This window comes from Chrysemys picta, chromosome 3 (genome assembly GCF_011386835.1).
Source record: "Chrysemys picta bellii isolate R12L10 chromosome 3, ASM1138683v2, whole genome shotgun sequence".
Lineage (NCBI taxonomy): Eukaryota > Metazoa > Chordata > Testudines > Emydidae > Chrysemys > Chrysemys picta.
The window spans coordinates 19,090,192-19,105,157 of record NC_088793.1 but is presented as its reverse complement, the minus strand read 5'-3'; the positions used below and the strand labels follow the sequence as shown (position 1 = coordinate 19,105,157).

Genomic DNA, 14,966 nt, shown 5'->3' with positions numbered 1-14,966 from the left:
CAAAACTCCTTCTTGGAAGCCTTGGGGAGTGACCCTTCGAACCTGGCCATGGCTTGCCACATATTGGTTCTGAGGTCAAGGCTTTAATTTCAGAGACCTGTCTTGCCGACGTCACCACCACCAGGAAAGCGACCTTCCATGACAGGTGTGAAAGGGAGCAAGAACCCAGCGGCTCAAAGGGTGAGCTGGTGAGACTAGAAAAGACCAAGTTAAGATCCCACTGTGGGTCAGGAGTCCGTACCTGCGGGAAGAGTCTCTCGAGCCCTCTCAAGAATCTGACTGTTATGTCATGGGAAAATACCGTCTGTCCTTGGATCGGCGGATGAAAAGCAGAGATGGCTGCTAGATGTACTCTAATGGAAGTGTACCAGGCCCTGGTTCCTCAAATGGAGCAGGTACTCTAGGACAGCCTGTATGGAAGAACGTGAGGGAGAGATGTCGTGCTCGGACGCTCAGTGGGAAAACCTCGTCCAATTGGCCCGGTAAGTCAGTCTGGTTGAGGGCTTCCTACTCCCAAGGAGGACCTGTTGGACTCCTTCCAAACAGGTCCGTTCCTCTGGGTTCAGCCACGCAGCATCCATGCCAAGAGGTGGAGGGACTCTAGGTTGGGGTGTAGGAGCCGACCGTGGTCCTGTGACAGCAGGTCCGGGTGGTTGGGCAGGGGCCGCTGACAAGCTCATGAGCATGCCTAACCAATTTTGGCGAGGCCACGCCAGGGCGATCATGACAACCTGCGCTTTGTCTCTCTTGATCTTTGCCAGGACCCTGCCGATGAGTGGAATCGGAGGGAATATGTACATCAGGTTCCTTGGCCATGACAGGAGGAAGGCATCGGAGAGGGAGTCCTTGCTCAGACCTTGCCAAGAGCAAAACCGGTGGATTTTCCTGTTCTGTCTTGTAGCAAACAGGTTCCCCACCTTTGGAAGATCAAGCAGGCTACCTCTGGATGGAGCGATCACTCGTGGTGAGAAGAGAAGTCCCTGCTGAGCTGGTCCACCAGCATATTCTTGACACCAGGAAGGTGACAAGCTTCCAGGTGCATTTTGTGGCTGATGCAGAAGTCCCACAGATGGAGTTCCTCTTGACAGAGAGTCGACAAGCGCGCTCCCTCTTACCTGTTGATGTAGACAGTGTGCATCCCAGCGAGGGCCGAGACATCTGACACCAATTCGATGGAGTGAGGGGGGGTTGTCAAATGGAACGTCCTCCAGGACTGTTGTGCGGTCGGTCCACCATCACAGCGAGATAAGTATCACCTGGGGAATGGTAATGATCTTTTCCGGGGGTTTCTGGACTAGGAATAGACCATCCCCAGCCTTTGTTGCAGGGGCCGCATTCGGAGCCTGCCACAGTGGACCATGTAAGCGTGCGCTGCCATGCGACCCAAGAGGCGCAGACAGACCCTGGCTGTAGTCAGAGGGAACGCGGAGACTTCCGTGTTGCGGTTCATTAACATGTGGAGCCTTTCCAGTGGCAGGAACACCCTGGCACAGGTCGAGTCAAAGACCACTCTGATGGACTCTATTGTTATACCAATAAAAACTAGCAGGATCTTATTAAAGGGGACAAGATAAAGATGCCACATTTATTATGATAACAATTTGATTTCTGACCAATAACTAATATCTTAATCCTTATACACACACATTATACCTAATACACACACACACACACACACACACACACACACACACACACACACCAGATGTTCTGCAGCTGCTGCATAGTTACCAGTCCTGCTTGAGTCTGTGGCTTGAGTTTGGGTTCGTAGCTTGTGGCAGCTAACTGGCCAGGAAAGCCGGGCACAAGGACAAGCTGGGTCTCTGTTGGGCATGCACCGATGCCCTTCCATGTTGGCAGCAGAATGTTACCCTCCTCCAAAGTTTTCCATTTCACCCATCCTTTTTGTAGGCTTTAGTTTGAATCCAGAGTCTATAGGTCTTGCTGTGTCACGCTGCCTCCAGGTTTGGTGATTGATCACCTGTCAATTGCAGACATGACTTTCAGCCTGGGACCTGGCTTTGATCTTCCTTCTATTGTACCTTTTCTTTTTAGGGTGGATTCTTCTTACTTTGTTAGGGCTCTTGTCTGCATCTTCAGCCGTTGGTGTTTGAACTCTATTTAATCAGGACAGGCTGGGACTGGAAGTTGATTCCATCATCCATACATACCTCATCCACACATCTAAACTAAACTAATAAGATTACAGCAGGGTTTGCAAAAATGAAGGTTGCAGCAAGCCCTTACAAAATGGAGTAAGTGTTGTAAAATGGGGTTTGAATTACAATATGGCAAACAGTGAACAGAAGTTACAATATAGACAAGTATAATGGATGGCAAACAGTGAACAGAAGTTACACTGTAGGCAAGTGTAATAAATGGTGAACAGAAGTTACAATACTGAAACAGTGCAAGTCTCAGTGATTTAAGCAGGAATTGGATTGATAGTGAAACTTACAAAGGCAGCTGACTGAACAGCTATGGCTCTTAACAAGCATCTTAATTGTTAATTAGCCAGTTATTGGGGTAACCGGTTTTATGAATGAATATAGTTTCATTCATAAAACTTTACTTATGAAGTTACATTAATAAAGTGAACAATTAAAAACAATTTCATTCATCAGTCCTACGCTATCCTCTACACTAACATCGACTTTTTGTCATTTACCAGTAGGCCCAGAGAGCGGCATGTGGTCTGAAGCACCGCGACATCCCTTTGGACTTGAGACCTGGAACTGCCCTTGATGAGCCAGCCATCGAGGTACGGGTAGATCTGAATACCCTAGTGCCTGAGGTAAGCCGCTACAACCGACATGCACTTGGTAAACACTCTCGGTGCTGTTGTCAGGTCGAAAGGGAGGACCGCAAACTGGTAATGGTGGGGCCCCACCGTAAACAGGAGGAAGCGTCTGTGCCCTTGAAAGATCACTATGTGGAAGTATGCGTCCTTCAAATCGAGGGCGGCATACCAATCTCCCGGATCCAGTGAGGGGATAATGGAAGCCAGGGAAACCATGCAGAACTTTAACTTCTTTAGGTACTTGTTGAGGTCTTGCAAGTTCAGGATGGGCCATAGACCACCCTTGGCCTTTGGGATCAAGAAGTACTGTGACTAGAACCCCATTCCTGTACTCGAGGGGAACTTCTTCCACCAGACCCAGCTATAGTAACGCCTTTACCTCCTGTGCCAGGAGACTCTCATGAGAGGGGTCCCTGAAGAGGGATGGGGAAGGTGAGTGGGAAGGGGGAGTAGAAAGGAACTGTAGGGTATAACCTGTTTCACTGTGCTGAGGACCCATCGGTCTGAGGTTACAGCTGTCCAGGCAAGGAGGAAGAAGGAGTTCAGGCAAGCACAGCAGGAGAACAATGTACCAGAACCTTAGTAACTGAGGCAGTTTTACCCATGAGGAGCAGCCCACTTAAGATTAGGAGTCCTCCTTTGCAGAAAGTGCTTTTCATAATGGTGTCCCAAGAGAGAGGTGGGGCTCTGTTAGGAATCATAGAAGTTGTCCCTGGAGTGAGGGGAGGGGTTCGCCTCCCTCTTCACATTGGGTTGCCCACTCTCAACGCGCTCCCCCACCTTTCTGTAACTGCTCGTTGGCAATCCTGGCCTCCTGCCATCAGATTTACTTTGGAAGTAAAATTCACAGAAGTTTTTACCAACTATCCAGAAAATGCAGGAGGACACCAGCTCTCTTATCTTTCAAGAACTGCAATGTAATGGGGCTGCCTAAAATCAGTTATTAAGCAAGCTTCCAGGGTGGTAACTGAGGTCAAGCTATGCCATTCTGCATGCTTCTTCTGCTCAAACCTGCTTTTCTTTATCCAGGAGCTAGGTGGCAGAGCAGACATCCAACTTACTCCTGGAACTAGAAGCATAGTTCTGTGCTACCCAATATAAAACTAGTCACTCCTGTATCAGTGCAATCTGTATGGCTGCATTAATCAGCATGTGCACATACAATCAAAATGAATGGCACTACTAGTAGTCTGATATGTGTATCTGATCATTTCAGCTTCGTACCTTTTTAACTTCAGATGGCTTTGGTTTGGCACTTTCTTCCTCCTCTTTATGCTCCTTCACAATTTTTTCTGTACTCTCATTTTGAGTTGGCTAGTAAATAAAAACATGCATGCTAAATAGAATGTGTGCAGAATAGCTAAAACAGTAACTTACAATATAATTACCAAGTGGGATGGAGTAAAACAGGGCAGTCAATATGGGGACCCCAGGCTAAATCCAGACTCCCAGACACTTTTGAATGGACCCAAAAATCTTTGTATTTACTTATTATTACCACTGTTATTTTTTATTATTGTTTTCTCTGGAGTCTGGACCTTGACTTTACCTTGATAAAAAATAATTGACTAGCCCTGGGAGTAAAGTAAGGACAGTAACTGAAGCATATTGTCAGAAATACCACTGATGATCTTAACTTGATTTCTAAAATATTGTTAACCTCTTCTGTCTTTCACACTCTTTCCCCTCCCTGCCCCCGGAATGTTTATTAAATTAGCTGTCAGTTCCTTGGGGCAGGAACTATGTATGTTTCTGCAATGCTTAGCAAAAGGAGACCCTGATGTTGATTGGGGTCTTTGGACACAACAGCAATACAAACAGATTAAAAAGAGTTGGAACAGACTGAGGACTTGGACAATCGGACACCTCAAGGGAAAAAAAGGTTGAGACCCCACCCAAATAAGCAGCTAACCCAACTGATAGTGTACTATAATATTTTGCTATAAAAATATAATGGGTAAGGATCTTTTATGAAAGCCTGTAATGAACTTAATAGTCATTACGAGATATGCATACAGGTTATAGTTATGAAAGTATGTGATTGTATATATAAAAATTTTAATTGTAACTGTGGTGCCATTTCAGTATCACCTCACAACAGGGCAGTGAAGCAATCAGGCAGGCTGAGACTACCTCTCCACCCAGGTGAGACTGCCTTCAAGCACATAGCCATTGTCCAAGCCCAGGAAAAAAAACAATGAGGAACCATCAACACAAAATGAGAACAGCCTGAAACTGAAAAGAAAACCGCGGTCTTTGAAAAATGAAGAGCATGCAGAACTTGGGGACAGTCTCAAGGTGGGGGCTGTCCATGAACTCTGGATCCCTCATAGCTAGGGGATATAGTAAGAAGCTGTTTTAAGGCAAGAGATAGCTCTTATTAGAAGAGGATGTTTATCTAATATGAAAGTGGAAAGCCTGAAGTTGCATCTTTAGGTTTAAATTTAAATACATTAATGGAGATATCCTATCTCCTAGAACTGGGAGGGACCTTGAAAGGTCATCGAGTCCAGCCCCCTGCCTCCACTAGCAGGACCAAGTACTGACTTTGCCCCAGATCCCTAAGTGGCCCCCTCAAGGATTGAACTCACAACCCTGGGTTTAGCAGGCCAATGCTCAAACCACAGAGCTATCCCTCCCCGTTTATTTTGTGTGTGCTTTCCCTTATTATTTCTTCTCTGAGACTGTGCTTTTTCTATTAAACAAACTTTTTATTTTTATCTGAACAAGGGCTCTGGTGTGCAAACTGTATGGAGCGTGTGTGCCAAAGTGCACTGATAACTGGGGAGGGAGGGCGGTTGCTGCTTTCACGCCTTCGGGGGCGAGGAGTCAGAGGGGAACAATCTGAGTGTGTCTGGTAATTAAGAACTCAGGGAGACCTGGGATTGGAAGTGCTGTTGACATTACCTAAACTAGAGAGAGCCAGGGTGAGACCTTGTGCTTGTGGGCAGGCTACTGGTGTCAGGGAATTGAACCAGCACAAAGGACCCCAAAGTTACATGACAGGTTGTAACAGAACCCACTGCTGGTCTGTGTGGACCCCACAATGTCACCTGACTCCATTACAGTTCAATTGACATAACTGCATAAAGATAAACAAATAAATATTCTATCTCCAAGATGTACTCATCCTGGCATTTGATATCTTGCATGTCTGAACAGTAATCTATGCTAAACTGTAAATTCCCTGGGCAGGGACTATGGGTTCTTACTCTTGTAAAACAGAGGACACTGTTGGAGTTGAAATATAAAAAGTTCACAATGAGAAATTTCTTTTATTGATGCAACTGGAGCACTATTTGAGTAGTTAGGGAAATAGGAAACAATGTCAAACCCCAATGGAATAGATAGGAAAATCTAATTTTTTTAACTGCAGTTGTGATGCTGCTATATTCAGTTATACTCATTTTCACCTTTACTTTTCCTTTTGTGGATACATGTTCCTATCAATACTCTCTTAGGCATTTGCTAATGAAATGACTTCTCTAGAGTGATGTTGTCCAATGAAATTCTCTCTTGTGGGAAGCAGATATCCTAAATTCATCTTCAGAATAATACTGTCAATGTACTCACAGAATGATTGCCGTTGAAACGAGTAGGCAGCCTCCTGCCAGGCATCTTCGGTCTGCTTGCAGTAGGGTGTGACAGATTATCTGAGGTAGCTATTACATCAAAACTTAAAAGATCTAGAAGAAGGTGAGAACACAGACCCCCTTTAAGTTCAAAAGGTTCTCAGGAAGTAGAAAACAATTTTTTTTAAATCATTAAGGAGAAGAGAATTGATCAGAACAACAGTACATTCAAAAGACTTTCAGCACACTATGCTCTTAGGATATGCAAGAAATAACTGTCATATGCTTTTCGTAAGTCTGGAAAACAACATTTTCATTAAAGAAACTAGAGAGAATTGGCATCTATTAGCTAATAAAACAGTTTAAAAATAAGGAATTCAAATTCATATTCCCACCAGAACAAGAGAGGCTCAAGAGAGAAGGTGGCATGAAGCAGATTTCAAACTCAAGTGTTGAGGAAAATACATAATTGTTTCTTGAAACATATTTTTGAAGGAAATTCAGAACAGCATAATAATTTTGAGCAATGTCAGTTTAGATCCTTTAAGAGTTTTTCGAATAGTGTATTTTCCTATCTTGATGCTCTTGAAATTAAGCATGTGAATCAAAATTTAATGGAACCTTAACAGAAGAAGCAATGTAGAAAGTTTTAAGTCACTACTAAGGGTCTCAAGAGGAATGATAAAATAGGTGGCATACATTCACTCACGTTAAACCTGCTTAAATGTGTACATCTAGTTGTAAAAATGGCTCCTGTGAGCTCTCACCTTCAATTTCAGCAGGCTTTATACGTACAATAAATAACTTGTCTACAGACAAGCTGCAAGCGTCTGAGAGATTTGTAGTCAAACATTCTAAGTGTTTCATTTATTTTCACTTTCTGCTAGCTTGGACATCTTTTCATGTTAGGTGTGAATCTGGCCTGTGCTTGTGACACTACATAAAGAACCTGGTAATTTAAGTATTGTTTCCCTGCATTCTTTGACTCCTCCTTGCTCCTTGAGGTAAGTGTCAACTATTTACACCCCAGGGACACAAATATCCATTAGGACAAAACACCATTTAACAGTACAAGTAAATTATTTTAGAGTGCTAAAACTGAAGTAGTTAAAGCTAGTTTATCCACTGTGTGGCTACGGGTTAATTAACCTCTCAGTGTACCAATCTGAAAAGGGTGTAGTCAGGCTTAAGCATTTGTAAAGCACTTAAACATCATTATCACAATATTATATGTCATGTATTACAAAAGAGTATTTTGATTTGTAAGATATCTGCATAATACATACTGACTTCCATGGTTAAAATTTACCATCTGTTAATGTTCATCTCTACAGTCAAATCTTGATATGGACTTGAATGCAAGTCAATACACACTTAGTGTTTTTGGTTCTGCATCATATAACTTCGATACATCATAATGCATTTGGCAGATCAGCAGCTAATATTTAACTTCATTCCCTATTTATTACATTATCCTTCCAGATTTCCTCATCAATCTTCAAGCTCTAAGTATCGTAGAAATCATAGATGGAAAAGACCTATTGGGGGTCTTTCCATAGTACTTTAGTGTTTTATCCAGGAGAATTTCAAATGGCTCAAGTGATGGGGCATTCATAGACTTGAGATCTCACTATTAGAAGTTTTCCCTGAACATTTAAACCAACTGAAGTGTCTTTCCATTACTTTTAGCTACACATCTTTGTATATCCTCAAGAAATTTTGCTTCCTCTTGGTGATTACACCTTTCAGATATCTCGACTTGCCTATCCCTCCTTTTAGTTGTTGCTTAGCTAAACTGGACAAATTCTACTAAGGGATTTTTAAGGGCACCTATCACCCTTTGTAAATGTATATTAATGCTGGCAACAGAAGGGAAAAGTAGATGTAAAGGGAACAGAGATGAATGGTGAGAAATGGAAGGAGAAATCTGAGAGGTGAGGAAAGGACAGAGTAACGGGTGTAAGGAGACTGATGCAGAGGGCAGTTTGAGAAGAAAAGGATGGCCACAAGATAAAAAGGTCAGGTACAATACAGTATACAATTTGCTAAATGTCCTGCAGTAGCTATCAAGGAGACACCTTCATATTCTTAATGGTCCACCTAATCTCAGAGCAGAAACCTGTGTTAAAAAGTAAACTTGGGCCTCCGTTAGTTAGTTATATATTAGAGTAACAGTGAGGAGGAAGAAAGACTAAAATATGGTATTTATATATTCTTCCTGTCTCAGGAAGTTTCCTTTTGCCTGTGGGAGCAGCAGGAAGAAGGAACCATGGAGCAGTAAGCTTAAAGAGGTGCACAAACTGAATTACTTCATATTTTGTGAAGGATGCCAGCCTGTCTCCCAGGGTCGAGTCACATGTTAGGCACTGACGTTTTAAGAGACTCATCTGTGTCCAGAGAGCAATATTTCATGAAGACTTGGGAGAAACAGAGTCCAAGGCTGCACCTGTTGCCTGTGGTACATTATGGAAGTACTGGGATGATCGTAGAACTGTTTCTTTGCTTTAAGACTGTAAACTCTTTGGGACAGACTGTTGTTACACCTCAGTAAAGTGCAAAGTGTAATGTAGTGCTATCACAATACAAATAACAAAGGGAGCTCTCTATTCAAATTCTGGCAAGAACTGCGCAAACAACAGTAGCAGTGGCAAAGCTAAAGCCAATTTGGAGAAATAAGAACATCTCCCTAGAACCCAAACAAACTGCTGCACGCATTGGTCATCTCAATTTTTCTGTGTGCGTGCAAGACATGGACCCTTACGGCAGAACTTGAATGGAAAATACAGGTAGTAGAGATGAGATACTTCTGTAAAACCCTGGGCATCTCCTACTTCGACCACGTCACTAATGAAGAGGTCTGCAACATCATCACCCAATGTGCTGGGTCATATGAAGACCTCCTGACAACCGTGAAGACGCGCAAGCTTAAGTGGTATGGCCACGTAACAAGATGTTCTGGCCTATCCAAGATCATCTTCCAAGGGACAGTACAGGGGAAGAGAAGAAGAGGTAGACAGAAGAAGAGATGGATCGACAACATAAAAGAGTTGACAGGAATGGACTTCGCGGAGATTCAAGCACTGACACACAATCATCGGGGTGGGGACAATTGGCTGATTGCTCATCAGTGATGGTGCCCCAACGACCAATGCGGTTATGGGAGTAGTGATGATGATGACGACGACGACGACGACTTGATGCAAGAGGTTTTATTTACCTTTGTATAATATTATCTATAATGGGTGAATCCTGACCCCATGGAAGTCAATGGGAGTTTGATGGGCTTCAAGGCAGCCAAAATTTCACCTATTCTGTATTAGTTTTAATTGTAAATGAATTGTTTATCAAGGACCTGTTTTCCAGTTATTATGTGGGCTTTTAAGACTTCATCTAGCAAAAAGAGTACTACAATGCCAAAAAAGAACTCTAATTTTCATACATCTGCTGGATCAAAGAAAAGGTTGAAGGCTTTAACATTTTGCCAAAGAGACCAGAAGGTTCAATTAACCTCAGGTGGCTGTGATAGAGAAAGCAGCCTACTGAGAACACCTACCACTACCTAAACCTGGAGCTGTACATTATAGCAGGGTCATGAGCAAGTTGGGACAAAGCATATAATAAAATAGAAAAAGAGTCAGTCAGTCAGTCAGAAAAATGGCAGTCAACAACGTATCCAGCAGTAGTTGGTGAATTTTGGTAGTGACAGCGTCCAGTGGTCTGGCATATATTATTTCCATTTGTCTGAAGAACCACACGGCACAACAACAAAATGAGAGATGAATGAAGAAGTGAATTAATCCCCTGAAGCTGCCAGAGTTAGCTACACTGCAATTATATGAAATGAGGAAACCCCACATTCATACCACAGCAAGAAGAGATAGACAAATGTTTGCGCTGTCTTTCACCCTTTTAGACTAAACTTCATCCCCACAAAAGATTAGAAGACAATCATCATAAAACCCAGAATATTAAGACTTCAACCATGAAAAATAAATGATTTTAAAGTTATTAACTATAATTAAGTATGGAGAAACAAATGGCACACTGCAAATCATTGGAAATGAAATCAGAGGAATGTTTACATGTTATGGGAGGTAATTTCACTCAATTTTTAAAACACAATATATTACAGTTTTATAGTACAAGAAGCCAACAGGGTAAATTATAAAGACTTGTTTCTAAGACTTAATATACAAAAATTAAAAAATACAAAACAAAAAACCATCAGTGTGCATAGCAGACTTGAAAATCAGATGATATTTTGTGTGTGCAAAGATGCAGTAAAGCCATCCGCCCCAGCCGCATCAGAAATGTGATCAATATTAAATGTAATCCCATTTCAAAAAACTATATTTGGGGCCTCACCTGACAGGTTAAATAATTGTGTGTAAATATTTGCACACTTTATGAAATCCCATAATTTTTAAAAAATGCATTTAAAGGTAAATACTTCTTGTCTGCTAGCTAAGGAAAATCTGCACCCAAAACAAACAAAAGCATCTTAAAATAAAAACCAAATTTTATTATATACAACTGCAAATGAAAATTAACTCTGAGCTGCTAAAAAGAAAAGGCTACGTGCATGTACTGGTATGACACACAGTGTTTGGATTTCCTTATATAATGTTATCTTACCAAAATGGAGAAGGGTAGGGTAATTTCCTGACACGTAAGAAGGGAAACATGGCAAACAGGATAGGAAACAAAATCTGGAAAGAAAAGTCAAGGAGAGGAATGTCTAGAAAAAAGATTCTGAACCAAAAAAAAAAAAAAATATTTTACAAAGCAGGAAAAAGAAACATTTGTAGAAGGAACAGAATTGTTTCACATGTTCAGCATATTAGCATTACCTATATTATTATACCTTCAGGTCTCAAACACACAGAATCACTCTTTGTTTTCAGTCTGTTGCATTCTTGGTTTAACTCTCTCTAATCGAGGGGGCAAACTTTTACTGTCCTTTTCAAATAAATCATCAAGTGATGTTCAGAAGTCTTCACAAATATGATCTCTGAAGTATTTATTGTTGAGCTAATAGCAACAGGCATGATTTTCAGAGGTGTTGAACAGCAGCGTACCATTGAGGTCAGTACCTCTGAAAAATCAGGCCCAACAAATATTTTTCATTTAAGTAAGTATTCTGAGACCCTATACAACCAGAAACAAGACTGGTAGTTAAAATGGCTACAAACCAGTTAGAGAGATACAAGGAAGATTAGTGATTTTGATAACACTTCATCCTCTGTGCATTCACTTCAGTGAAATCACACCAATAAGTTGTGATAACACACTAACTAGAAAAGCAAAGCTTGGGTCATCTGACCTGAAGACAGGACATCTCTTAGGGCTGTGAAGGCATGTGTTGCAATTTCTATTTACCATGACTCTTATAAGATTAACAAAATAATCTTAAAATTGACACAGACAACTGAAGAGTTTGACATTACACAGCCCCAGTTTTTGTAGCATTAATAGGTACTTCCATAGCAGTGAAGTACATACTGAAATTTCAGTGGTGTGGTTTATAGGTTTCACTGGCATGAGTTGGTCATTCACTGGGATGACTGCATTACATGCTAGCGGTAAAGCCATGAATGAGTTATGCAGGTCATTCCAAGCAACCATGGATAAAACCTTTATGCCACACTTTGCCACCATGCACTCTGCCTGTTACACACGTTACATAAAACCTATTTTATGGAGGTTTGAGAGAGTTTGGAAAATATTTATTGGGACTAATTTTCCTACTCCTGTCAAGTATCTTATTTAATATGAGTTCAAACATACTGGGCTATAAAAGTGCAGAGGTGAATCTTGCCTGTTGTGGGGTTTCAGAAAGGGGTATTTCCCCCCTCCCCCCCCGGTGAGAAAATTCTCCTCCTCTGAAATATGCAAACAGTTTGCGGCACTTCATTTTTTATTTTATTTTGGGGGGGGGGGGGGGAGGGGCGCAGCTTTTTGAAGTTGCTCAGAAATGTACAGTGTTAGAGGTATTTCCACAGGGTTCAGTAGGTAGAAAGCAGATGATGTGGATCAAACCAAGGTACCTAATAAATTTATCACATTGCTTTGCGATTTGGCATTCGGCTAACACATCTACATATAAGATCTTTAAGGGGACATACCAAACTTTGAGTTAACCGTATCTATTTATCTTAGGTAAAACTGACAAGCCTTAAGAATCAGTGTATGTGCATTTACAATACAAGATCCTGATCTTGTAACTGACTCCATGCAAGCAGTTGCCCTGTGTTCATAGTGAGGCAGTTGAAGGATTGGGACCTATCTTCATTTCAGGCTGATACAATATCACTTTTGAAGGCTTTTTTCATATGAGACATTGGTGATTTAATACTACCTAGGAGAAGTCTTTTAACTTATGTTTTTACTCTATTCTTATTCAAAATAGGCAATTAAATTTAAAAAAATCTTGTGCTTTGATTTCAATATGTAAGCACAAAATGCCTACACTCCAGCCTGTGGGTAGCCTTGATAGATCATTAAGAATATCAAGATTAAAATTAGCAACAGCAAACCAACAATCTCTCTGCCGTCCAAAAAACTAGAATTTCTTCAGCTCCCACAAAAACTAGTTGTGCCAAATAAAAATCCACAGATTCTTGCTCAAATCTCATCACCCATCCCATTTGGGTTTTATAGATCAGAATCAACTTCTTAAACTCCATCCAGAAACCAACAGGCAACCAATACAAATCCCGGGGCACTGGTGCCATGTGCTCACCACTTTCTGCCCCAACTTCAGTATCCACATGCAGATCCCCACAGGGTGCATTGGAATTGCCTAAACTTCAAGCAACAGAACCCTGGAGGCCTGTAACATAGTCCAGGCCTGAGAGAAAGGGTTACAACTTCCTTCCCACATGGGAGGGAATAAAGCCATTCTGCCCAATTCTGTTATATAGCTGCCTAACGACGACAAGGGGTCTAACAGGATTCACAAAGTGAATGCTCAGCTGACACGACGGGAACACACCTTCAATCAATGGGTGACAATCTTTGCCATATTGTCCAATTGCTTCCCCAAACATAACATGACAACCTCTGTTTCACCTGGCCTCAGCCTGCCCATTCTTATCAGAGCTCTAATCACTACCATACACAGAGAAAGAGAATTGCTCCCTATCAGTTGGATGAAAGGGAAGGACAGATTCAATGTCATCAGCACACTGAATGTATGTCAATCTGTGCCCAGTCTTCCAAGCAAGCTCAAGTATGCACAAAAAGTGATAAATGAAATCCCTCATGACAGAACCATGACGGCACAAAGCCAGCCACCCAAAACTACACTTTTAGTTCTCTCTCAAAGGAAACATGCACCCACACTAAAGAATAAACATCCATGAAATAAAAAGGCATGTCCCATCGTTATCAATCCTATCCACAAATCACTAACATTCAACAGCCACTTTCTCCAAATCATCATCAATCCACTCTCCTCCTTAAACCCCCACAAAATACAGGTGCCTTGCAGTGATCACTGAAAGTCATCAAACGCCTGCCCTGATGTACCAGTAAGATGGGGAGTACATTGAAGAGCTGTCATGGAGGGGATCCTACACCAAACGCCCTCTCTCTGAAATCAGGGTACTGTAAGCTTGAGTGCCTCTGCTGACTTGTGGAACTCCTTGCCTGAGGAGGTTGTGAAGGCTAGGACTATAACAGTGTTTAAAAGAGAACTGGATAAATTCATGGAGGTTCATTAATGGCTATTAGCCAGGATGGGTAAGGAATGGTGTCCCTAGACTCTGTTTGTCAGAGGGTGGAGATGGATGGCAGGAGAGAGATCACTTGATCATTACCTGTTAGGTTCACTCCCTCTGAGGCACCTGGCATTGGCCACTGTCAGTAGACAGGATACTGGGCTAGATGGACCTTTGGTCTGACCCATACTGTTCTTATGTTCTTAAGGTCCTATGTCAAAACCTTAAAGCTATATCTAATACACAGCCAATGGCATCAGTGTACAGGACCTGACTCAGTGCAGTGAATTATTCTAGTCTCAGGGTGACAAAGGCAAGGATAACTGTAGGGAAGGTCTACATCTGAACAAAAGCATCACATTCTCCTCGCCTAAAGATGACAGAAAGACATGCTGTTGGCCACACCTGCTACTTGGCCATGTAGGAACAGCACAAGATCTAATACAACCCCCAAACAGGGAACCCGAGTAACAGGTTTCTGGCACACTTTTAAAGCAAATTTAATTTCATCTACCAACCTAACATTAATTCATTCTTGCCTGAAAAAAAAAAGCTTTGTTCAGTTTACGCTTATCGAAGTCCCAATCTTAACCAGATACTGATTAAGTCACTTCACTGTCGCAATCCAAATAAAACTTTTAATAGATGCCACATCATCTATTCTCTAGATGCACCACATTTAACATAGAAAATAATTATTTTAGAAATAATTTGGAACATATTAAGCATTTTTGTGGGTACTACTTGCAATATTCTTAGGGTGTCTTATTATACACTAAGTTCAACTGTTCAACGTTCAGAGGGAGAATGACTAACTAATAGAACTAATCCACTAAAATTATTGTAACTATCTTTTCTATACAAAAGTCATGA

The 14,966-nt window shown here is 41.6% G+C and overlaps 1 protein-coding gene across 3 annotated transcripts in view; it reads right to left on the bottom strand.

The window, feature by feature from the left end:
- Positions 1-14,966, bottom strand: part of CD2AP (CD2 associated protein) — a 135,012-nt gene that overhangs the window by 6,773 nt on the left and 113,273 nt on the right. For 2 of the 3 annotated variants that reach the window (XM_008163082.4, XM_024101047.3), the window contains 2 exons: positions 6,374-6,486; positions 4,025-4,114 (listed from right to left, as the gene is read on the bottom strand). In XM_008163082.4, coding sequence (XP_008161304.2) covers positions 4,025-4,114; positions 6,374-6,486 — 203 coding nt within the window. Of the gene's footprint in view, positions 1-4,024; positions 4,115-6,373; positions 6,487-11,007; positions 11,082-14,966 lie in introns of all 3 variants that reach the window. The other variant, XR_010599371.1, reaches the window with a different exon arrangement.